The sequence below is a fragment of the Falco peregrinus genome, chromosome 17, assembly GCF_023634155.1.
Source record: "Falco peregrinus isolate bFalPer1 chromosome 17, bFalPer1.pri, whole genome shotgun sequence".
Taxonomy (NCBI): Eukaryota; Metazoa; Chordata; class Aves; order Falconiformes; family Falconidae; genus Falco; species Falco peregrinus.
The window spans coordinates 5,948,114-5,972,124 of NC_073737.1; the positions used below are offsets into that span (position 1 = coordinate 5,948,114).

General features: G+C 62.3%; 1 protein-coding gene across 2 annotated transcripts; it reads right to left on the bottom strand.

Annotated features, from left to right (window-relative positions):
• Positions 1 to 882: 882 nt before the first annotated feature.
• Positions 883 to 19,073, bottom strand: TCF7L1 (transcription factor 7 like 1). Of its 2 annotated transcripts, none has more exons than XM_055820370.1 (12): positions 18,767 to 19,073; positions 18,628 to 18,689; positions 17,526 to 17,656; positions 4,591 to 4,674; positions 4,303 to 4,435; positions 3,712 to 3,814; positions 3,331 to 3,414; positions 2,748 to 2,891; positions 2,489 to 2,648; positions 2,031 to 2,138; positions 1,663 to 1,723; positions 883 to 1,591 (listed from the first exon to the last, which is right to left on the bottom strand). In XM_055820370.1, the coding sequence occupies exons 3-12, from the start codon at positions 17,589 to 17,591 to the stop codon at positions 1,128 to 1,130; spliced, it is 1,407 nt and encodes a 468-aa protein (XP_055676345.1). In that variant the 5' UTR covers positions 17,592 to 17,656; positions 18,628 to 18,689; positions 18,767 to 19,073; the 3' UTR covers positions 883 to 1,127. The 2 variants fall into 2 exon arrangements, with proteins under 2 accessions (XP_055676345.1, XP_055676346.1); XM_055820371.1 differs by having other exon boundaries at positions 18,751 to 19,046.
• Positions 19,074 to 24,011: the final 4,938 nt, after the last annotated feature.

The following is a 24,011-nucleotide window of genomic DNA, read 5'->3' on the forward strand; positions in this document are numbered from 1 at the left end:
GCTTTTGTGCAGGTCCTTTCTCCTCCTGTCTTTTCATTCGTGTTCGAAAGGAGCAGGCCCAGGGCACCCTGCAGTTCCTGGCCGTGAGTTCCACACCAGTAACTCGCACTCCTTGGCATCTCAGGCACCCCCTGACCCAGTCTTCCTACCCGGTGCGCCCTGCTGCTCATAGCTTTCCAGAAAACCATACGCTGCCTGCTCGCTCCATCACAGGTTTGGGATGGCCACCCCAAAATCATCCTGTGCCCATCCATGATGGCGTCTGGGTGACGCCTTTGGGCTGGGGCCGTGCGTGGCCCCGTGCCCCGCGCTGGGGCTGGGCTGCAGCCCCATCCCGAGGTGCCTCCCAGGGCACAGTGATATTCAAGCACTGGTGGGGAGAAGGTGGCGATGGGCAAGGAGCAAGTGCTTCCCCCACTGACCACGCTCACGCAGCGAGTTGCAGCTGTAGTTTTATTTCCTTTTGTGAAAAATAACAGGGTTTCAAGGGGAAACCCCCCCCACCCAGGGCTCAGCCCCAGATCCTGCCCACCCCAGCATGACCACGGGAAGGAGCAGGGCCGACGGTGCAGCATCCTCAGGGCAGGATCCAGCTCCTGGCCAGGATGGAGCAAAGGCAATCACCGTGGCTGCGAGCAAAGCCACAAGACAGGAGAACGTGGGAGCACCCAGAGGCACTGGGTCGGTAGCCAGTGTTTCAGCTCTTGCCTCTGGGATGGTGCGCCGGCCCCAGCTCGGCACCCACCACACCTGGGGCCGGCATGCCCATGCACACGAGCGCTGGGCCGTCGGCATCACCGTGCCCTGCGGCAGCAACGGGCACTCGGCTCGTGCCCACGGTCAGCTCGCAGGAGATTTGCATCATCTGCAGCTGGTGGAGGGTTTATTTCCTTTTTTTTTTTCCTTTTTTTTCCTTTTTTTAATAAAAACGGTCTTTAGGTTGACTGCTGGCAGCAGCTCTGAGCAGAAAGCCCCTTCCTCCAGAGTCTGCTTACAGAAGAGTTCAGAAAGGGTCAAATATTGACCAATAATGGTTTTGGCTGCATTTGAATCTTGATTGTGGCTTCTGCAATGTACAGCAGGGAGGGGACGGACAGGATGGGACAAGGGGGGGACGAGTTTTTCCCTTAGTCAGCAGGTTTGGTGACCAGGGAAAGGGGCTGCGTTTGCAGCACGGCCAAAGCAGCCTGCGGGGATGGGATGGCAGCTGCGAAGGACGGAGGCGAGGACAGGAGAGCCGTGGAGGGCACCGAGGTGAAGGGGATGGGTCTGGAGAGGAGCGAGGGCGGGCTGCTGAGGCTTGAGGAGGAGGAAGAGGAGGAAGAGGAGGAGGAAGAAGAGGTGGCTTTGCCCGAGAGGAAGGTGGCTGAATGCACGGTGAGCTGCGCCCTGGCCTCTGGCTTGGTGGTGAGTGAGAGGGGCTGAGCCTGTTCCGAGTGGGTGGCAGCCGGCGCGGCCGGGGATGCCAGGGCGGCCGACGGCGTGGCGGGCGAATCCAACATGCTGCCGTGGGAGGACGCAGGGCTGTCACACGGCTTCTCGGCTGGCAGGTACTGCACGCACGGCTTCTTGCTCTTGGATGCCAGCGAGCCTGCGAACAACGGAGGACGGCATGAGTGGCTGAGACCGAGCGGCAGGGGAGGTTGGCAGGGGGATACTCACTCTCCGTGTCGTGGCTTTGCTGCTGGGCCAGCTTCTCTCGCTTTCTCTTCTTTTTCTTGCCCTGGAAGATATCACAAAGTGGTTGATTGCCCTTAGGTGCTGCTTGATGGATGAAAAATGGGGCTGCCGGTGCCCCAGAGCAGCTCACAGGGATGCAGCAGCCACTGACGGTCACAGAGCATCCCTAGGACTCAGCGCCATCACCCACCCCCAGACCCCAAACACTGACCTCCCCAAGCACAGCAAGCAACCTCCCACCAGCCACAGTCCCCGGAGAGGGGCCATCCGGGAACCTGGCAAGGGGACAGGAGGGGAGACCTCGCCCCGGCCAGTGCCCGCGGCCACGGGGCTTGGGGGACCACACTTACATAGTTGTCCCGTGCCGACCACGTCGGGTAGAGCTGGGAGTGCAGCTGCCGCTCTTTCCGTGCCAGCTCATAGTACTTTGCCTGCTCCTCCCGCGACAGCGAGTGCCACTGCAGGGGCGAGAAGAGACCACGCTGCAAACCCTGAAGCCCAGCTGCAGAGCCCAAAGCCACGCTGCAAACCCCAAATCCATGCTGCAAATCCCAAGGTCATGCTGCAAATCCCGAAGCCGCACGGCTGGCCCTGAGGACATGCCGCCCTGGGGCCACAGAGCTCCCAGCTCACCCCATCCCATTGCCACCCAGGTCCCCACCAGCTCCCAGCGACCTCCTGGGTGATGCCCCAGGCCAAGAGACGGAGCCATGGGGTGAGGTGGAGCAAAGGGGGCTGAAAGCCATTTTAAGGTCACAAACGGGGCAGCATGTGGGTGCAAAGCCAGGGCCAAGGGAAATGCCCATACTCGTCTGCCCAGGATCTGGTTGATGGCGGCGCTCTCCTTCAGCGTGCACTCGGCCACCACCTTGGCCCTCATCTCCTTCATGTACAACATGAAGGCATTGAGCGGCTTCTTGATGTGGGGTTTCTTCTCCTCCTCCTTCTTCACAGTGACGGGGGATTTCCTGCAACGAGCAGGATGGTGGCTCAGGACCCACTCTGCACCATGCAGGGCACGCAGGAGACAAGCTCCTGCCCCCGGGGCCATCCCGCCCCCCACTCACGAGTTGCCTCCGGGGCTGATGTTGGGCTGGGTGGGTTCCTGCTTCACGATGGGCGAGACGATGGTTGGGTGCGGGATGCCTGAGGGGTGCAGCCCATGGGTGGGTGGTGGGACCATGTGTGGGGAGAAACGGCTGGACATCAAACTGCAGTGGAGGAGTGGGAGCGGAAGGCTCGTCAGCTTCCCGTGGGCACCAACAGCGCCCAGTCTCCACCCCAAACCTTCCTGGGAACCTCCTGGGTTCAGGGACCACCAGCCTCAGCCCAGTGTGGGGTCTGGTTTTACACTGGATCCCACCCCAGCTTGTGCAGGATGGTAACATGGACCCAATTAAGCAATGCCCTGAACTTTCTACCCACCCATGGGGACCATCCGCACCCTCCTGGGGGATTTATGGCAGAGGAGGCCACCACAACCTCCTGGGGCTGGTCTGTGCCTGTGCGGAGGAGGGATCTCCCCAGGAACACCCGCTGCTGGCGCTGCTGTAGGGATGAATCCCGCATCATCTTCAGGGAAGCAGCCAAAAAACACCCTGCCAGCTCTGGGATGCCCAGGGAGGGTCCCTCATCCCTGCCGAGACCCACCTGGACATGGAGGCGTTCATGGCGAGGGCAGGGTAGGGGTGCCGAAAGCCGCCGGGAGGGATTGAGTACACGGGCTGTCCTTGCCTGCAAACGCACAAGCTTTAGTGGAAAAAATACCCCTCCCCAGTTCATGGGGGCCCTTGGACCAGTCTCCAGCCAATCTCCATCCTGAAGATGCCCAAAATTTCCAGCGGTGGTGAGCCCCTCCCTTCCCAACCCCCACGGGAGCCCTCGGCATCCCACTGAGCTCGCAGGGGAAGAAGTGGGTAAAGTGGGAAAAAGAGGAGGGTCTCAGGGGGACATGGGGCTGATGGGACCTGCCCGGGGACAGGGACACAGAGGAGGGAGCAAGCCCCCAGCCCAGGTTGAGTCCATCCTTACTGCGGCACGAGCCAGCCCAGCGGGTGCGGGATCTGGCCCACGGCTCCGGGTGACAGCGGGTAATAGGGGGGCAGCTCGGATGGGTGCGGCGGCCGAGGGATTCCTGCAGAGGAAGTGAGGGATGAAAGCGAAGCAGTGTCAAAACACAGACGTGGCAGGCCCTGAGCACCCCGTCTTCCCCTGAGCACCTGTCCCTGAGCACACAGTCTCCTTCCAAGCATCCCACCTCCCTCTAAGCATCCCACCGCTCTCTGAGCACCCCATCCCTCCCAGCATCCTGCCTGCTGCCAAGCATCCTATCTTCCTCCAAGCATCCACCTGCCCATCTGGACCATAGGAAGAGGATGCTGAGACAACCACACTGGAGACCTGGAGGGATCCCCACGCACCCCAACCAACCCTGCAACCGGGTGAGGACCCATCCCCTTCCCACCACCCAGGGACCAGGCTGTGAAAAACCCCCAGGAAGAGAGGGACCATCGGACGGAGAGCACCCCGCCTCCAGCACCGCACTGGTACCGTCACCATCCCTGTGCTCACCCCAACAGGTCTCAGCTCGGCCGACGCCGTGTGCCCCCACCCTGTGCTCACCCGTCTTTGGGTCGATCTCCGGTGAGAGGTGGCCGGGCGGTGAGCCTGGCGAGAAGTGGTCGTTGCTGTAGGTGATGAGCGGTGTCAGCGGGTGCATGTGATGGGCGTGCTGCACCACCGGGACCTTGTTTGACTGTGGGGCAGCCAGGGAGAGCACATGGGAGTGCAAAACAACAGCCACCCCCGCAAAAAGCCCCGCCACGGGCATCGTATCGGCATCACGGAGGGGCAGAGTGAGGTTTTCCCCCTGGGAAACCCATCACTCCTGTGGGATTCAGCTGCTCTTACCAAATGTGCGGGTGAGGGCGAGCGGCTGTCCTTCAGCGTGGCGCCAGCAGGCACGTCCAGCAGCGGCCACTTCATCTGCAGGTACTGCAGGAGAGCCGGGCTGATGCCCTCCGCAAGCCCTGGAACACCCCCGGCCCCACCCCCCACCCCAGCCCCAGCCCCAGGCTCAGCCGGGGATACCCCAACCCGCGGGGACACTGTGGGCAGGTGGCAAAGGGGTTCTGGGGGCACATGGGGCTGTTACGGACCCCACGAATGATGCAAAGCCCCAAATCCTAAATCCCAAATCCCTGCCCCAAATGGTGCAAAGCCCCAAATCCCAAATCTCTGTCCTAAATGGTGCAAAGCCCCAAATCCTAAATCCCAAATCCCTGCCCCAAATGGTGCAGTCCCGCTGAGGAGCCACAAGCCCCCACACCCCCTCCCCGCAATTCCCCACCTGCCTGCGCCGATGACGCCTCTCCCTACCCCAAACCCAGACTTCTTGGGATGCGGTGACACCTGGCACAGCACAGCACAAGCTGCAAATCGCCCGTGGGGCTCAGCCCCGGGGTGGTCCCTGTGTCGGGAGGTGCCCTCCTGGTCCCCGGGGCACCAGCACCAACCCCAAACTGCCAGAGCGCAAGAAACCAGCCCCATATTGCAATGAGGGGTGGGGGGCAAATATGGGGCTTTTAGGAGGGTGTTCTCTCTCCCTGGGCTAAACCTTGCTGCAACACATGGGTCTGCCTCCGACGTAAGCAGCCCCCGAAAGAAAGGTGCTTTGTGTTGTTTCTCGGCGGAGGGGGCCGGAGGCATTTCCCGGCAGACGGCGGAGGGGGGGGGGGGAGGGCGGGGGGGGCGCGTCCAGTCCCGCAAGATGCTGGGGCTGGGGAATGTGGCCTGGACAGGCCACAGCTGCGTGCAGGAATTTCCCCACCGTACAAATCTTCCTGATCCGAAGCAGCTGGAAGGAAAACCCAGCGAGGAGCTGCAGGGAGCATTAACTCTTCCACGGCTGGACAGATGAATCCCTGCCCGCATTGCCTCCCGCAGTCCCCCTAAGTGTCCTGTATCCCCCTGCATCGCCTCCTGCTTTCCCCCCCTGCGTCCCCTCCTGCATGTCCACTATCCCCCCTGCATCCCCTCCTACACCCCCATCCCCTCCTGCATCTCCAGCACCCCCCTGCATCCCCTCCTACACCCCCATCCCCTCCTGCATCTCCAGCACCCCCCTGCATCCCCTTCTACAACCCCATCCCCTCCTGCATCTCCAGCATCCCCTCCTGCATCTCCAGCATCCCCTCCTGCACCTCCATCCCCTCCTGCATTTCCAGCACCCCCCCTGCACCGCCAGTATCCCCCCTGCATCTCCAGTATTGCTCGCTCCATCTCCAGTACCCCCCTCATTGTCTGGTATCCCCTGCTCCCCAGCATCCCCCCCCTCTATCCCCAGTATCCCTTCCTCGATCTCCAGTATCACCCATCCACCCTCCAGTATCACCCACCCCATCTCCAGCATCCCCGCCTCCATCCCCAGTATCCCGCGCTTCACCTCCAGTACCCCCTCTCCCCACATCTCCAGTCTCTGGCACCTCCAGTATCCTCCCTCCATCCCCGGTATCCCTCCTCCATCTCCAGCACCCCTGCAGCACGCCCCCAGCTGATGCTCAGCCCCATGCCACAGGGCACCCTGTGCCTCTGGATACACCCCAACCCCCCAACCCCTCCCAGTAGCCCAACAGAGCCGGGTGAGGCCACCACGCTCCCACCGGGGCGTGCTGAGAGCCCACGAGCCACGGGGGCCACCCCGTGCCAACGGCGAGGCCGCAAGGGCACCGCAGGGACCCCCCCCAGCCGCGGCGTGGTCCCGGCGTAGCCTGAGAGGATTTCCCATGACCCACCCGTTCCCACAGCGCCAGCACAGGGGATCCCCCAAAAACCTACTTCACCGCCTACACCGGGTGCCACGCAGTGCTGCTCGCCCATGCCCGCCCCACGCACAGGGATGCTCCAGCATCCCGCTCCCAGTGCCTCCGTGTGCTCTCCCCGGGGAGGTTTTTGGCACTGCCGGGATAACAGCGGCAGGATGGACCTGTGGGTGCTGGGGAGCCATAACTGGATCCAGCCCTCGGCCACTCCAAAGGCTGGCTGCAGAGGAGGCAGGGCGCCAGGGTGCCATGCGTGCCCAGAGCACGCCTGGTATGCGAGCGGCCCCGTGACCTGCGCGGGCTCAGCCGTGACCTGCCGCACACCCTGCGCTCCCCAGTACAGTAGGAGCCATTTCCTGAAGTGCTGGCTTTGATGCATCCTCCAAATCTGCAGCGGGGAAGCCCCGAGCTCTGGCTGCCGTACAACTCCGGGCTGGTTCCAAACAGCCCAGCGCTGCCGCTGCCGGCCCGTGCCACCAAGGCTGCAGCGTCTCCTGGACCGGGAGAGGGTTTTGGCTGGAGACGCTCCCGGGCTGGCTGCGGTGGCATCGTGACTGCAGTAGTGTGTGAGGTGCCCTGGCATCCCCACGGCCATAGCAGGGCAATGCATAGGGTGTCCTGAGCATCTCCACGGCCATGCCAGGGCAACGCACCAGGTGCCCCGAGCACCCTTATGGCCACGCTGGGGTGATGCACAAGGTGCCCTGAGCATCCCTGTGGCTGTGTCAGGACAATGGACAAGGTGCCCCAACACCCTCATGGCCGTGCCAAGACGATGGACAAGATGCCCCAACATCCCCATGGCCGTGCCAGGACAATGGACAAGGTGCCTGAACATTCCTGTGGCCATGCCAGGACAATGCAGGACGTGCCCTGACATCCTCGTGGCTGTACTGGTCCAACGTACAGGGTGCTCCAACCTGGGATGCCCACAGCCATCCCACAGTGATGCGTTACGGTGCCCTGAGCATCCTCATGGCAATGCATGAGATATCCCGACATCTCCGCAGTGGTACACAGGGCAACGCATGAGCCCTGGACAACTCCATGGCTATGTCTGGGTGAAGCACAACATGTCCCAACATCCTTAAGTCCACACCCAGAGCGATGCACGAGGTGCCCAGAGCATCCCTACAGCCATGCCAGGGTGACACAGGGGACACCCCAATGTCGCCATGGCTGTGCCAAGCCAATACAACATACCAGATGCCCTGAGCATCCCCACGGCTGCGCAAGGGTGACACACAAGACGTCCCAATACCCCCGTGACGTGCCTGGGGTGATGCATGAGGTGCCCGGAGCACCCCTGCAGCCACGCCAGGGTGACACACAGGACACCCCAACCTCCCTGTGGCTGTACCACTCCAAGACCACGATGCCCTGAGCATCCCCATAGCCACACTCGGATGACGCACGTGGTGCCCCACCATCCCTACCACCGCACCAGGATGCTGCTACACGTGGTCCCCCACCATCCCCGGGGCCGAGCCGGGGCCAGGCAGGAGATGCCCCTGCATCCCTGACAGGCGCCTTCAGCTCCGCCTCGCTGTCCCCTGCCCGCTGCCCCCATCACAAAGGGGGCTTTCTCGTCTATTCTGTAAGCGGAGAAGCCGCTGGGGGACGGCGGCTGGGGAAAGGCCGGGTGTATAAAAGGCTGCTTCTCATTTTGAAGCTGTTTCGGGAGGCCGGGGAGGGGAGAGGAAGGGGGGGACCCTTTCAAAATATACAAAGCGGGGGGGAGCTGGCGAACGGTTCAGTGGTAATGTGGAAAAATGAAGCCCCCCCCCCCCCCCCCCCTTCCCCTTGGCCCCAGCTTGGACACAGCTCCCACTGTACCACCACGTGTGGAACTACGCGAGCTGCAGATTGGAACTATTATAAAAAAAAAGGGGGGGTGGGGGGGGTGTAAAGAAAAAGAAAAAAAAAGAAGAAAATAGTTGAAAATCGGTCACATTCCAGAGAGATTAGAGCAAGTTCTGGTTCCTCGTTACCAGCCACCCCCCAATTAAAGCAGGGAGTTAACCCCTTCCCTGCCGGAGCGGCAGAACCACAATGAAGTCTCCTGTCTGTCTGTCTGTCCATGTCCACCCCCTCCCCAGGCTGGGGGGAGCCCCTGCCGGTGGCCACCCGGTGGCCTCAGCAGCCGGAGGTGGCGGTGGCATGGCAGTGCCATAGAGGTGGCAGTGGCGTGCCACGGGGTTGTGCGGTGCTAGGGGAGGAGGTGCAAATGCTGTGGGATCCCCTAATGCCCAATTAGGGGCCTTAATGAGCGGATTTCCTCTCCTCTTCCGTGCACAGGGCTCGATCCTGGCTGAGATGTTTTCCCTGGGAAGGGGGAAAAGTGCTGCTGGAAAATTCCTGGCTGGTGGCCGGGCCAGCTCTATGTGTCCCAGCATCGCCTGGCCTGGCATTAAGTGTCCCCCTGTTCATGTCCTGGTGTTGCGTGTCCCACCGTGGCATGACCCAGCATCGTGTGTTCTGGTGTTGTATGTCCTGGCAGCGTCTTTCCCAGGATTGCATGTCCCAGGGTTGTGTGTCTCAGCAACACGTGTCCCAGGGCTGCATATCCCAGCACTGCGCATCCCGATGTTGTGTGTCCTGGTATTGTGTGCCCCAGCATCACACCCCAGCATCGTATGTCCCCAGATTGCACACGCCAGCGTTGGATGTCCCAGGATTGCACATCCCGGCATCGGATGTCCCAGCACTCTTTGTCGTGGTGTTGCATGCCCCGGCGTTGTGTGTCCTGGTGTTGCGTCCCTTGGTGTTGTGACCCCCAGCATCTCATGTCCCAGCGCTGTGTGCCACGGTGTTGCACATCAAAGCATCTCGACTCCCGGTGTTCCATGCCCTGCCATGTGTCCCAGTCCTCAGTGTCCAGCGTTGCATCTCCCAGCACCTCACGCCCCAGGACTGCATATCCCAGCGCTGCCCATCCTGCTGCTACCTCCAGGTACTGCCTGTCCTCCTGACGTTGTGCATCCCAGTACTGCACATCCCAGCATCACTTGTCCAGACACCGTGCATCCCAGTGAGACAGCACAGGGTCACAGTGGGCTCCTCTCCGCTGGGCTCGAAGGCTTAGGCTTGGTGGCCACTGGCCTCTCATTTTGGGAGAGAAAAGGTCTGTTTGGGACCTAAGCTGCCATTTTTCTGGATAAAACACAACCCGCAGGTGCCAGGCTCTGTGCTGGCTTCTCCCTTTGCCTGCACGCGCTCCAGCCCAGAGATGACCCTGCAGGAACCGCCAGCACCGCAGAGAAGATTCACGCAATGCCGGCACCCAGCCACATCATCCCCATCCCCAAAACCCCACGGGCGACCTGACGAGCATCCTGCTGGCCACCCCTCCTGGCCATCCCTCCCATGCCACCTCCATCCCCCAGAGCAGCCTGGGGTGGGTGGTGGGGGGGGGGTGACCCCAAATCGCCCATCCCCACACCATCCCCTTCTCCAGCCCAAATTCCTGGGGCTTTGAAAAGCCTCCGGGCTCGGCAAGCCTGAACACAGCCCCGTGCAGCCCCCGCCGATCCCCCCAGCCCTCCTCACTCCCAGCCTGTTTACACAGCTGCGGGATAACTGACAGGTCGCCCTTCCCCCTCCCGCCTCCGCTCCAGCCCTTTTTCCCCAAAATACATCCCAAAACCGTGCTGGGGCAGACGGAAAAGGCCAAGCATCGGGGCAGCAAATGGGGTTTTAACAGAGCTCCCAACAATCTTTGTCTGGCTGGTGGATGCTCTGGTCCTGCAGCATCCCAAGATCCTGGCGCCGAGCAGCATCACCAGCACTTTTGGGATAAAACCAGCCAAATTTAGCTCCTAACAGCTCCGGGGGTCACAGAGAGATGCAAGTTTTGAGAGAAATGGGTTTTCTAGGCTTGATACATCATCTGATTCCATAAAACTGTGTGCCTGGGAACAAAAAGCTGGAAAAACCCCAAATCCTCCCCGGCAGGAGGTCCCAGGGCTGCAAACCCAGGGGTGCTGCAAAGGAGGTTTTGGTGGAAAGTGACGGGGGGGGGGGGGGGGGGGGGGATGGGTCCTGCAGCTCCTGTCCTGAGCCCAAAACAAGGGGGTGAAAATGGGGAAAGGGAGGGAGGGAGGAAGGGGAAAAAAAACAGGAGGAAGGGAGGAAGGAAGAAAAGGAGGGGAGAAAAGGGTGGGGAAAAAGGGGAGGAGTGGGGGAAAAACTGGGAAAAAAGGGGGGAAACGTGGGGAAAAAAAGGGGGGGAAGGGGGGAGGGGGGAAAAAGGGATAAAAAGCTCCTTCTCGAAGACAACCATGGGACATGGAAAGTGAGTCCCACTTGGGGACTCGGAAAAGGAAAGTGCACGGGCCAACACTGCACCAGCCACAGGGAATTCTGTCCCCTTGGAGCTGGAAATGAAGACAGGGCCGGACACAAATGGGAAGAGGGGACCCAGTTTCTTGCCTTCCTGCGCTGGGTATCGGGTGTCCTTCGAGCTCGAATAAATTACCTCAATGCCAAAGAAAAAGGGGAAAACCAAACAGCACCCCAGCCCTGCGCGGCCCATCTCCCGTCCTGCATCCCCACGCGGGGAGCTGCTGCGTTCTTCCCCACGGATAATTAGGGAGGGAGAAATCCCAATTATAGCTGGGATTTACAGCCCAAGAAACAAGCCATAAATCCTCACCCCCCTCCACGCCTCGCTCCCCTCTAAGCCGCTTCCCAGCCAAATAATCTCCTCCAGATGTTGCCTACAAATGCTGGGATGGTGGTTTCCAGCAGGGATGAGACATTTTGGGGGGTCTCCTGCATCCCTGCATCCCATCAAGGAGAACCCCAAAGACTCCTGGTGGGGTTATTTCTTTTCCCATCGGGGTCTGGGGCTTTTAACAGGCTGCAAAGAGGCAATATGGGGCACGATGCTGTGTCTTGGGTTGTCCCCACAGCACACAGTGTCCCCCTCCTGGCATTCCCAGGATGACACAAGCCAGGCAAAGGCTGTCCCAGGTGGGGACAGTGATTTGGGGGTGGGAATGGGTACGGCACTGGGAGTTTGCAACCCCTTGGTAAAGGATGCTCAGCCACTCCTGTGATGCAGCCCAAACCCATCAGCCAGCGGCATGCTGCCACCAGCACAAACCGGGTGGGAAATGCCAACAGCGCTGGGATGGGAAACAAGAAAAAGTGGCTGGGAGCTGAAAATTAAACCCCATTTGGGGTGAGCTTGGAGAGGCAGTGCTTAAAGCTGACCTTATCTTGAGCCACAGACCCCCGTGTCACCGAACTGGGGATGCTGGTGGCATCTGCTGAACAGCTTGGCCCTGACTGCAGCTTCGCAGAGGAAGGCAGTGAGAGGAAAGGCGGGATGGGAGGGTTTGAAGGAAGCGGGATGAGGCTTGCGGGGGCTGGAGTGATGCCAGGACACCGCCCAAGCCAGCTCTCAGGGAGCCCACAGGGCTCAGCCTCCTCCCAAAGTGACCTCGGCACAGGGATGCCCCAAGCATCCTCCACAGGGGGATGCCCCGAGCATCCCTTCTCTGTGGATGCCCCAAGCATCCCTCGCACACACACCCGGCCACTGAGCAAGACAGGATTGGCGCAAGCTGAGACGCTGAGACCCTGACCGCTGGCGGTTCCCTCCCTGCTCCCCAAACCTGGCGGCAACAAGTTTTCCCCGCTGCCCCGAGGCTTTTGTCTGCAGCTTTCAGCTCCAGTCCATCACGCTGAATGGCTCCATTCATCCCGCATTCAGGCAGCGGCTGCATCAGCGCCGGGGGGATCCCAGTGGGTGCAAAGGACTCATCCCTGCCCGGGCAAAAAAAAAATCCCAATGGCTCCAAAGCCCCCCTGGAACATCCTTGGTCTTGGGGAGACGCGACATGAGATGTCCAGCCAGGGAAGGTGTTTTAATGGACTTTTGCACATGTAAAATGTTTAAAATCCAATCCAAGGTATGAGGATGATGGAAAAAGTCATGCGAAGCCATGCTGCCACAGAAATGTGGGGTGAAGAGGGTCCCGTCACCGCACTGCGCCCCTGCTGGCTACAAACCCCATCATTTAGGGGCTGACACCTCTGGAGATGCATCTCTGCATCCTGCTGGGTGATGCTGTGCCCACGCTTGGGGGAGCACCAAGGGGGTCCTGCACCCCTTGGCAGCACCCATGGGACACCAGCTCACCTGGCATCTCTGCCTGCAGACCTCCCTTGACCTCTGCCACAGCTCCAGGCAGGATTCCTGGGGCTCAGAGATCCCAAGGGCTTGAGGATTCTCAGGGTGCACACACAAGGTGACATCGCTGCCAAAACACACCCCAAAAAAGCAGCAAGCTGTGAAGCCGCATATCACCATCACCCCTTCCTCCTCCTCCTCCTCCTCCCTGGGGCACCTACAACCAGCCCATCACACCCCAGCCCGTCCCCTCCCCCCAGAACACCCTCACACCCCGATACCAGATACCAGGATACCAGCACGGACATGGTGCGAGCCCAACCTCCCCTTGCCCTTAACCCTCCTCTTCCTCCAGCTGGGATGCGCCCGGGCGCTTCTCTTTGGGTTCCTCTTTCCCCTGCTCCCACCAGTGACTTCAAGGAAGAAAAACTAATGAAAAGCAGCTGCTCAGAATACCAGAAAGATGATGAATGCGCGTTAAGTCCCCTTAACAAAACCAGGTCTTATGAGAGTCGCCCGGAGCACTTACTTCATTGCTTTAATTTGGGAATCGTGTTGGAAAAGGGAGGGAGGAGGGAGAAGTTGGGGGGGGTGTTAGTGGAAACCTCCTGTAGGTCTCATTTAGCCCCTAAAAAAAACCACCCAGGGTAATTAGCCGAATAGCATAATTAAGGAGGAGACATAAAGGGGCCATTGTGTGTGAAGGCTCAACAGGCAGGAGCACCTTGGAGTGGGGAAACTGAGGCACGGGAAGGGTGCACTGCCGGAAGGGATGTGATTGGCCCGGCAGCTGCATGGGCTGAGATGAAGAAACCAAAAAGTGCGAAAAAGCCTTTTTTCCTTAATATTTTCCAGGTGGGGAAGAAAGCCTGCACTGCTGGGGAGGAGGGGGAAATCCCAAACTAAACCAGCAAACCCCAAGGAGACGCCCGGAGCTCGACTGGCTGAGGACAAACGCCACGGTCAGATGACGCCGAGCAAGAGCCCCCACAGCCGAAAAAAATCCACCCCCATCCCAACACCTCCATCCTGCATCCCGACCAGCACATGCCAAAACCCTCCCAGCTCAGCCAGAGCTGCCGCTGGAGCCTCCGGCAAGACCCGCCCGGTTTTCGGAGCAACCCTTTTTCTTGCCAAAAATCTGTATTTTAATCATTTTTCTTGGCAGCCGCGTGTTTAAGAGGATATATTTTCTTTTGCAGACAGATATGCCTCTGTATTGCAGCCTGCACAGGGATCGCGAGCTCATCTCAGGGATGGGGGAAAAAAAAGCCGAAACAAGCCCAGGTTATGGTTTTTTTCCTCATTTATTTTGGACCCCCACCCGATGATGCGCATTAATTACAGCGGCGTGCACTAATTACACCGGCGTAGCATCATTGCAGGGTGCGGGGAGCTGTTTGGGTGCCTCAGCTGAATTTCCACGCCCGAGGAAGGTTCGGCTTTATTCAAATACTCGCCTCCAGACTTGAATTCCTGGGGTTAAACTGCTTTTTTGGGGGAAATAATAACAACCCCATGCGAGGTTCTTCTTACCGCCAACGTGTGGTCTCACCTTTGCCTCCCTGGTGGTGCCATGCCCAGTCTGGGGATGCTGAGCGGCCGGTTCCCCGCCTGCCCCTCCCCGAGCTGGAGGACGCTGGGGTGAGATTTTGCCCAGATATGGATCTGGCTTGGTCCCGGCTTGGGATAAAAGACGCCGGCTCCAAATGATCCCAATGGGATGGATCTGGCATGGCAGCAACAGGGGTTTGCATCCATCCAGGCCGCGGTGCCGGTGTGTGCCCAGAGCTTTTCCTTTCCATCCCACCTTGGGTACCTTTGTATTTTTGGGAATTGTGGCTCCGATGATCCCAGGGAGTCAAACCCAGTCTCAGGGGTCCCCAGTTCCTGATTCCCGGTACCCCCATGGGGAAAACCAGGCCAAAACGCTGCTCCCAACGGCAACGCTGTCATTAAACCCTGCCAAATTCCTCGGCTGGCTTAGCAGAGCCTCAGAAAACAGCACCCTGGTAGAAATCGCCAGAAAAGTGATATGGGGGGACACCCCCCACATTTCAGGGTCCCGTTCAGAAATACCACAGGTGATCCCAGAGCAAAGGGATTTAACCTAAAGAAAGGGCAGGAGCATCCCATCGCTTCGGTTCCCAGCAGGTCTTCATGGGAATGGAGGCGCTTCTGGTTTGGGGTGCATGAAGGTATCACGATTTCTAACTATTCTGCAGATTTCTAAATATTTTGGAGCAGAGAGATGCAAAAGGGCCGGCACACCTGCCTGTGACTCCACAAAAGTCCTCCAGCGGTTTCACCACCGCTGGATCCAACACCTACATCCATGGACACAGCCATCCCCAGCATCCTTCGCCTGCCCGCTGCCCCCTCGGAGAAGCTCCTGGGCACTTCCAGGGCACCCCTGGGGCACCAAGGTGATTTGGGTTTGGGGGCTTTTTCCCCAAAAATCTTCCTTTTTCATGAGGTAGAGTTGGGTGGTTCAATCCGCAGCACCCTGCCTGAGGGATGGCAAGGATGCCACCGCCACCGGGATGGCCGGATCCTGCTGATCAGCTCATTTCCTCCAATGGCTGGGGGAAAAAAAGAAGGAAATGGGAAAACAAAGCTCCCAGGGCTGCTTGGTGGCCTCCTGCCTCCTACCACCTCTGCGCCTCACGTGCTGGGTCTTGCCTCGAAGCCTCCCGGGCTGAGGGCGGGCGGCAGATCTGTCGGTGCAGGGCTCAGGGCCCCTGGGCGATGCTGCTGTGCAGGGATGCTGTGCCTGGCCGGATCCAGTGTGGGATCAAAGATGCTGTGCCTGGCCAGATCCAGTATGGGATCGAGGATGCTGTGCCTGGCCGGATCCGGTATGGGCTCAAGGATGCTGTGCCTGGCCGGATCCAGTGTGGGATCAAAGATGCTGTGCCTGGCCAGATCCAGTATGGGATCGAAGATGCTGTGCCTGGCCAGATCCGGTATGGGATTGAGGATGCTGTGCCTGGCCGAATCCGGTATGGGCTCAAGGATGCTGTGCCCGGCCGGATCAGTATGGGATCAAGGATGCTGTGCCTGGCCAGATCCGGTATGGAATCGAGGATGCTGTGCCTGGCCGAATCTGGTATGGGCTCAAGGATGCTGTGCCCAGCCGGATCAGTATGGGATCAAGGATGCTGTGCCTGGCCGGATCCAGTATGGGATCAAGGATGCTGTGCCCGGCCAGATCCAGTATGGAATCAAAGATGCTGTGCCCAGCCAGATCCTGTATGGACTCAGGGATGCTGTGCCCGGCTGGACCTGGTCTGGGCTTGCTGGCATGATGGATCCCGGGATCCAGGGGATCCCTGCGCTGCCACTCCAGTGGGAGCCTGTGGAAGGGGGGGCTGTGACGGGCGCAGAGCTCAGACACTTTCATTGCACGAGTGGCCGCAGGGTCTGACGGGGCCTCATCCTGCCCCGGCGACACAAGGCAATCAGCTGCACCAGATCCCCCGCTGCACCAAGCCGTGCTGAGCACCCGCCAGATCCTGCCAGCACCCCGCACTTGCCCCCCCACGCCCCTCGCTCGCTCACTCGGCACCCTGGGCTCAGCCCCGCACAGAAACGCCCCAATCCGGCAGGATTTGGCCCCGATCGGGGCTTTCCCATCCGCACTCATCCCTCCAGCTCTTCCCCAGGCTCAGCACCAGCCTGGGTCCAAAACACCCGGGACGCAACATCGGCTCCTTGCCCAGCCCCTTTTAATTAACCCCCCCCTTTCTGGGATTCATTAAATCATCGTTAGCGGCCGTCTTCTATGAATCCCAACCCCAGTCCCTTTTAATTATTCCTTATGCCTCGCCGGTATTTGGGATCGCGGCCAGCTGTGCATCATCTCCAACGCACAGCAACACCAAAAGTGACAAATTGGGAATAGAACCTCTGTCCGGCCCAGCCCGGTGCAGGAGGTTCATAGCCAAGCCCCCCGCCCCAGCACTGACACCCAACCACCATTCAAACCAGTTGCTCCCAGTAACGCAAAAGCAAGAACGCCCCCAAACCACAGACACCCCGCGCGACGCCCCCAGAAGCAAGGTCCCCACCGGCGACTGTGAGCCATCCGACATTCCATATGGTGACGCAGCTTCCTATAGAGCCGGGGCAAATATCGCACCTTAACCTGTCGCGTGTCACTGCCACCGCTCCGGAGCGAGACGCACCCAGCGGAGCCAGAGGGATGCAGCGGGGACCACGGCGCATCCCCCCCAGCACAGGGAACCCCGCGGGATGTGGCGAGGGGAGCAGGAGGGGAAACTGAGGCAGATGAGGGCTGTGGGTGGGATGGGTTATGTCTCTAAAATAGGTTTATATTTCCAAAATAGGTTTATATTTCCAAAATAGGTCTATATTTCTGAAATAGGTTTAATTTCTGAAATAGGTTTATATTTCTAATAGCTTTGCAGCCCCCCACCAGGTTGGTGTTCGGGCTGCTTTGGGTGCTGAGGGATGCTCAGGCTGGGGGGGTCGGTCCCGCTCCCACCTGCCCCCCCCCAGCGCTCGCTCACTGAGCTCACTCCGGGTCCCCGCAGGCGGCCGGGACAGACAATGTCAGCCCATTAAGGGCTTTAAGAAGCCGGGGGAAAGGGGGGGGGGGCGGGCTTTTAAATAAGAAAAGCGGCGCAGCTCGGGGTCAGGTTTCGGGGCCGGTGCCCGGGGAGAGCCCCCCAGTTCCCCAACACCCCCGGGGACACAAACACACACCCCGAAGGGACAAACTGAACCAAAACTAAGGGGAATAAACCTGATTTCTACCTTTTTTAGCAGCAGCAGCTGCTGCCTTCAGGACGGGGCTTGGCCGGAGCCTCACAGGACCCGAGGGGGGGCGGGGGGGGCTCCGGGGGGGCGCGGGGGGCACTTACGGTGCGGGCGCCACCGGGGGAGAGAGCTCCGTTGGCGAGGTACGGGCTGCCCAGCTCGGGGAGCATCAGGAAGGGGTAGCCGGGGTAGGGGGGCCCCTTAAAAAAAACCCCATCTTGTTGTCGTCTGACCACTGGGGAGAGAAGGGAGGGGGGGGTCAGGCGGGGGGAGGGTGCACCCACAAAGTGGGGGGTCCTCCGACGGAGGGAGGAGGGGGGTAAGTAGGGAGGGTCATGGGTAGGTCCCTCTGGGGGTGCCCCAGTCCCTGGAGGGGTCCTTGGTTCTTCTGGGGGGTCCTAGTGGCGGGGGGGGTCTCGGTTGCAGAGGGGTGGGGGTCTGGCTGGTGGCAAGGGGTTCCCGGGACCGGTGGCCCCCCGGCGTTCCTGGGGGGGGGGCGGTCCCGGTGCTGGTCACTCCCGAAAAGGACCCGGCTGCGGGGGGCTCCCGAGCCCGGTTCCCCGGGGGGGTGGGCACCGGTCCCCCCGTGGAGGAGCGACCGGGAGCCGGTCACCGGGGATGGGGGGGGGCCAGGCTTCCCGCGGGGGAAGGTCGGGACCGGTTCCTACGGGGGGAGAGGGCACACGCGGGGGGAGGAGTGGGAGGACACAGGAGAGGCGGACACGGCGGGGGGGGGGGTGGACACCGCGGGGGTCCTGGGAAGTGGACACGGAGGGGGGGGGCGGGCACGGGGAGGGGGGGCGGACACAGGAGTGTCCTGGGGGGGGCGGACACGGGGGGGATGGACACGGCGGGGGGGCGGACACAGGGGGGTCCTGGGAAGTCGACACGGGGGGATCGGATTCGGGGGGGGGGGGGGGGGGGAGTCATATACGGGGGGGTCCTGGGAAGTGGACACGGGGGGAAAAAACACGGGGGGGATCGGACACGGGGGGGGCGGACACGGGGGGCTCGGGGGACGTGGACACGGCGGGGGGGGGGGAGGGGAGCGGCCACGGGGGGTCGGCCACGGGGGGGGTCCCGCCCGCAGCCGGGGGCGGAAACAAAGAAGTTGCGAAGTGTCGGCCGGTCCCGGGGGACGCGCCGCGGCCGGGGGCGGGGGGGGGCCGGGGCGGGGGGCGCGGGGGGCGGCGGCGCGGCCGGTACCTTCTGCCAGATAGTCCCGCGGCTTCTGGAAACTTTCCCGGGGCTGGGGGGGGCCGCTCCGCCTGCGGGGAGAGGGCGGTGAGCGGGGCCGGGCGGGGGTCGGCCGCCCCCGCTCCCCCCCGCCGTCCGCCGGGCTCACCTCGGGGCCGGGGCCGGCGCCGGGGCCGCCCCCCCCGGTTCTCGGTCTCGCTGACCAGGGAGGACTTGAGCTCGTCCAGGTCCCCGTGGGCCGAGCCGCGCCCCGCGCCCTTGTCCTGCTCCTCGCCCTCGTCCTGGAAGGCGATGAGCTCGTCGGGGGCCCCCAGGTCGTCCCCCCCCGCCGGTTCCAGCTGCGGCATGGTGGGGGTCCGGCACCGCCGCCCCGCTCCGGCACCGCCGGGCCCCCGCCGCCGCCGCCGCCGCCGCCCGGGAGGGTCGGGAATGCGCGGGGCGGCGGGGGGAGGAGGAGCCCGGCTGCAAACCGACACCGTGGGGCAGGGCAGGGCCCTCGCACCGCCCCGCCGCCGGCCCCGGCCCCGCCACCGGCCCCGCCGCCCGCCCCGCCACCGGTCCCGGCCCCGCCGCCCGCCCCGCCGAGCGCCCACGGGGCGGCGGCCGACAGCGTGTCCCCGCCACGGCCGGGGCTCCCGTCCCAGCCAAGGACTCCCACCCCTTCTGTGTCGTCCGTCCCCCCCCATCCCGGCCGGGGCTCCCCGTCCCAGCCAGGGCCCCCCATCTCATCTGTGTCCTCCCCATCTCAGCCAGGGATCCCCATCTTATCTGTGCCCCCCCCCCCCCATCCCGTCGGGGGCTCCCCATGCCAGCCAGGGACCCCCTCCCATCTGTGTCCACAACACCCCAACCAGGGCCCCCCATCTCATCTGTGTACCCCCCATCCCAGCCAGGAGCTCCCTGGCACAGCCAGGGTCCCCCATCCCATCTGTGCTCCCCCCCATGCTGCCCAGGTCCCCCCACCCTGTCCAGAGTCCCCCCATCCCACCCAGGAAACCCCATCCCATCTGAGTCCCCCCATCCCACCCAGGAAACCCCATCCCATCTGAGTCCCCCCATCCCACCCAGGGTGCCCCCTCCCATCTGGGTCCCCCCATCCCACCCAGGGTGCGCCCTCCCATCTGAGACCCCCATCCCACCCGGGGTGCCCTCTCCCATATGGGTGCCCCCATCCTGCTTAATCTGTCCCTACCCTGCTTGATCCTATTCGGGCGTCCCCATCCCATCTGTGTCCCCCCATCCCACCTGGGTGCCCCTGTCCCACCCAAGGTGCCCCCACCCTACCAGGGTTCCCCCATCCCATTTGGGTGCCTCCATGTAACAGGAGAGCCCCCATCCCGCCCATCCCATGGAGATGGCCCCATCCTACCCATGTGTCCCACCACACCTGGGTGTCCCTGACCTGCCCAGGTGTCCCCGTCCCACCAGGGTGACCCTGTTCCCCATCAGCCGGATGCTCGGAGAGGACTCCCCACCCCACCCCACGAGCACCCCCAGGGTCCTACCACAGTGCCCCAAGCAAGCCTGGAGGACAGATTCATTGGAACACCCACCCCCTGCTCCCCTTTTTCTTCCAGGCTGGGCTCATGCCCTGTGCCGGGGACACACGGGTGGGGTGGGTGCTCATCCTGCCTGTCACCCCAGCGGCTGTGGGAGTGGTACCCAGCGGGGCTTCACCCAGCATCTCCAAGCCACATTGGCTTCATCCCATCCCATCGCCCACTGCCTGAACACGAACCCCAATCTTGGACGGAGGTACCACCTCCCCGTTTCACCAGGCACCGGGGACAGTCCCCAGATGCCCAGTCCCCGGGGGTCACAAGTCCGTCCCCCCCCGCCCCCCCCCCGCCAGGCCAGCAGCCCCTTGCTCCGCTCCACAAAGGTTCTTCAGTTGCTTTGCCTGAAATACTCCATGAAAAGGCTTTTGTAACATCTAAATAACTGGTGACCCCGGTCCCCCCTGCCCAAGTTTCTCAAGGAACAGCGAGAGGCAGCTGCAGGGGATCGTGCCGGCTGCCCCTTCCCGGCTCCCAGTCCTCCAGATGTTTTATTACCCTGCTTTTAATTAACATTTCCATCCATGTGCTGAATGGGGAGTGCACGCCTGCCCCTCCCCAGGCAGCTCCTTGCTCCACGGGCAGATGTGGTGGGGAGAGCCCCCCTGTGCAGGGTCCAGATGTGTCTGGGGGGCTGTGCGAGCCCTGGGCTGCTAAAAAACATAAATTATCACTTAAAGTCTTCCTTTTCCTGACATCCCCCGGGCTGGGAGATAAATAACATGGCATGAGCCCACGAAGGAGTGAGGATGTGGCTGGTTCCTGGCATGGGGCACGTGAAAGTGACCATCCCACTCCTCAGGTGACCCCCAGCTTTGCAGGACCCCAAGTACACAAGCAGGACTTGCAGGGCTGCAGTTTTGGGGTCTTTCCCAATATTTTTTGTATGTCCTACAGAGCCAGGAGAGCCTCCACAATGGGTTTGAAGGTCGCCATCAGAAGGCAACTGGTGTTCTGGAGGCAAAACCTCACTGCAACTCCTTTCCCAAGATGTTCCCAAGATGCTTCTGCCCCGTTATGTGATAATTAAGGGCATCCTAGCTGGACAGGCGGGACCGGAGGCCCATGAGATGGAGGTGACAGTGGGATAGGAGGTCCATGAGATGGAGGTGACAGTGGGCTAGGAGGCCCATGAGATGGAGGTGACAGTGGGATAGGAGGTCCATGAGATGGAGGTGACAGTGGGATAGGAGGTCCATGAGATGGAGGTGACAGTGGGCTAGGAGGCCCATGAGATGGAGGTGACAGTGGGATAGGAGGTCCATGAGATGGAGGTGACAGTGGGATAGGAGGCCCATGAGATGGAGGTGACAGTGGGATAGGAGGTCCATGAGATGGAGGTGACAGTGGGCTAGGAGGCCCATGAGATGGAGGTGACAGTGGGATAGGAGGTCCATGAGATGGAGGTGACAGTGGGCTAGGAGGCCCATGAGATGGAGGTGACAGTGGGATAGGAGGTCCATGAGATGGAGGTGACAGTGGGATAGGAGGTCCATGAGATGGAGGTGACAGTGGGATAGGAGGCCCATGAGATGGAGGTGACAGTGGGCTAGGAGGTCCATGAGATGGAGGTGACAGTGGGCTAGGAGGCCCATGAGATGGAGGTGACAGTGGGCTAGGAGGTCCATGAGATGGAGGTGACAGTGGGATAGGAGGCCCATGAGATGGAGGTGACAGTGGGATAGGAGGCCCATGAGATGGAGGTGACAGTGGGATAGGAGGCCCATGAGATGGAGGTGACAGTGGGCTAGGAGGCCCATGAGATGGAGGTGACAGTGGGCTAGGAGGTCCATGAGATGGAGGTGACAGTGGGATAGGAGGCCCATGAGATGGAGGTGACAGTGGGATAGGAGGTCCATGAGATGGAGGTGACAGTGGGATAGGAGGCCCATGAGATGGAGGTGACAGTGGGATAGGAGTTCCATGAGATGGAGGTGACAGTGGGATAGGAGGCCCATGAGATGGAGGTGACAGTGGGATAGGAGGTCCATGAGATGGAGGTGACAGTGGGATAGGAGGTCCATGAGATGGAGGAGGCGATACTGAGGTGGAGTCCTTCAAAGGTATCACACGTGACACTTGGCCACTGCGCAGCCCAAGTGAGGAGCCGCTGCTGCGCCCCAGGGCCCCATCCCCTCAGCCGGCCTTTGCCCCGGCTGCCGCACCCCGGCAGCGGGTCCTGGGGGGGCACAGGGCTGGGGCCGGGGAGCAGGGCCGGTGCGTTGGGACGGGAGCCCCGGGGGCAGGAGCAGCTGGGGGGGGAGGCGGGGGGGGGGGGAGAGCGGCCACGGGGGAGGGGGGGGGCGGGGAGGAAGGGTGGGAAATGAGCCTGGCCAGCGGGGGGCTGCGGCGGGGAAGGGGTGGCAGGGCCATCAAACACCCCAGCACCTTCAGCCACCCTGGGAGCCTTGGACACCCTGGGGACCCTTGGACGGCCCACAACCCACGGCCACTCCCAGGACCCTCGGCCACCCCAGGACCCTCGGCCACCCCAGGACCCTCACCTGCCCCGGGACACTTGGACACCCTGGGATCCTCAGCCACCCCAGGAGCCTCGCGTCTCTCAGAACCCTCGGCTGCCTTGTGACCCTCAGCGACCCCATTCACCATCTGCCACCCCCATCCCACCCCCACGCTCCCCATAGACCCTCTTTTCCGCGGGGGGCTGGGGACATGGGGGGATGCCCAACACCCCCCCCCCCCCCCCACGAAGGCCCAAGGAGACAAATGCCGGCACATCACCATCACTGTCACCGGTGCTGGGGACAACTGGGGGGTCCCGGGGGATTCATTTAACCCAACCTCACCCTCCGGGGGGGGCTGGGGTGGCGGCAGCTCAGCCCCAGTTATTTTGCCAGTGGATGGTGGTGGCGGCTTGGGTAGGGGGGGGGGAGGTGGGTTTCTCCCGGGGGGAGGGGTGTTTCCCCCCAGTGCTCCCACAGCTGTGGCATGGGGATGATACGCTCCTGGATTTTTGGGGAGACCCCCCCCCCCCCGCCTCCACATCCCTCCTGCTGGTCCTGCCTGAGGGTGACCCCCCAGGAGGAGGAAGGCTGGGACGAAGAGCTGGGAGCGAAATCCGCTGAGGGGCAGGGCAAGGGGAGCACATGGAGGGGGTGCAGCTGGGAGGGACACCCCAAAAATCCCCCGAGCACCCCCCTCCTCACCCGGGGGCTGCACGGCTCCAGCCAGCAGCTGGCTCGGGGCTGGCCTCGGGGGGGTGGGGGTGGGGTGGGGTGGTTAGCGGCGGTTTGTCCCGGGGGCAGGGGCGGGGCGGTGGGGACAGAGGGACACGGACGATCTGCAAATGGCCCATAAGCACCGGCCGGGGGCCCGGGCAGCACCCGCACCCCTGCCGAGGGCGGGATGCTGCCCTGCCCGGGGGCCACCGCCTGCCCCGCAGCCTGAGCCCCCCCCCCCCGCATTCCTCGTGCTCAGGGGGCGGCCGGCCAGGCTGGGGGCCAGTTTGCAGAGCAAAAGGGGGTCCCAGCGCCCTGCTCCGAGCAGCAGCATCCCCTGCCCCACGCCAGGCATCCACCCGTGCCCCCTGCCCCACATCAGGCATCCCCCCCGTGCCCCCTGCCCCACGCCAGGCATCCACCCGTGCCCCCTGCCCCACATCAGGCATCCATCCGTGCCCCCCTGCCCCACGCCAGGCATCCCCCCGTGCCCCCTGCCCCACGCCAGGCATCCACCCGTGCCCCCTGCCCCACATCAGGCATCCATCCGTGCCCCCTGCCCCACGCCAGGCATCCCCCCGTGCCCCCTGCCCCACGCCAGGCATCCACCCGTGCCCCCTGCCCCACACCAGGCATCCACCCGTGCCCCCTGCCCCAC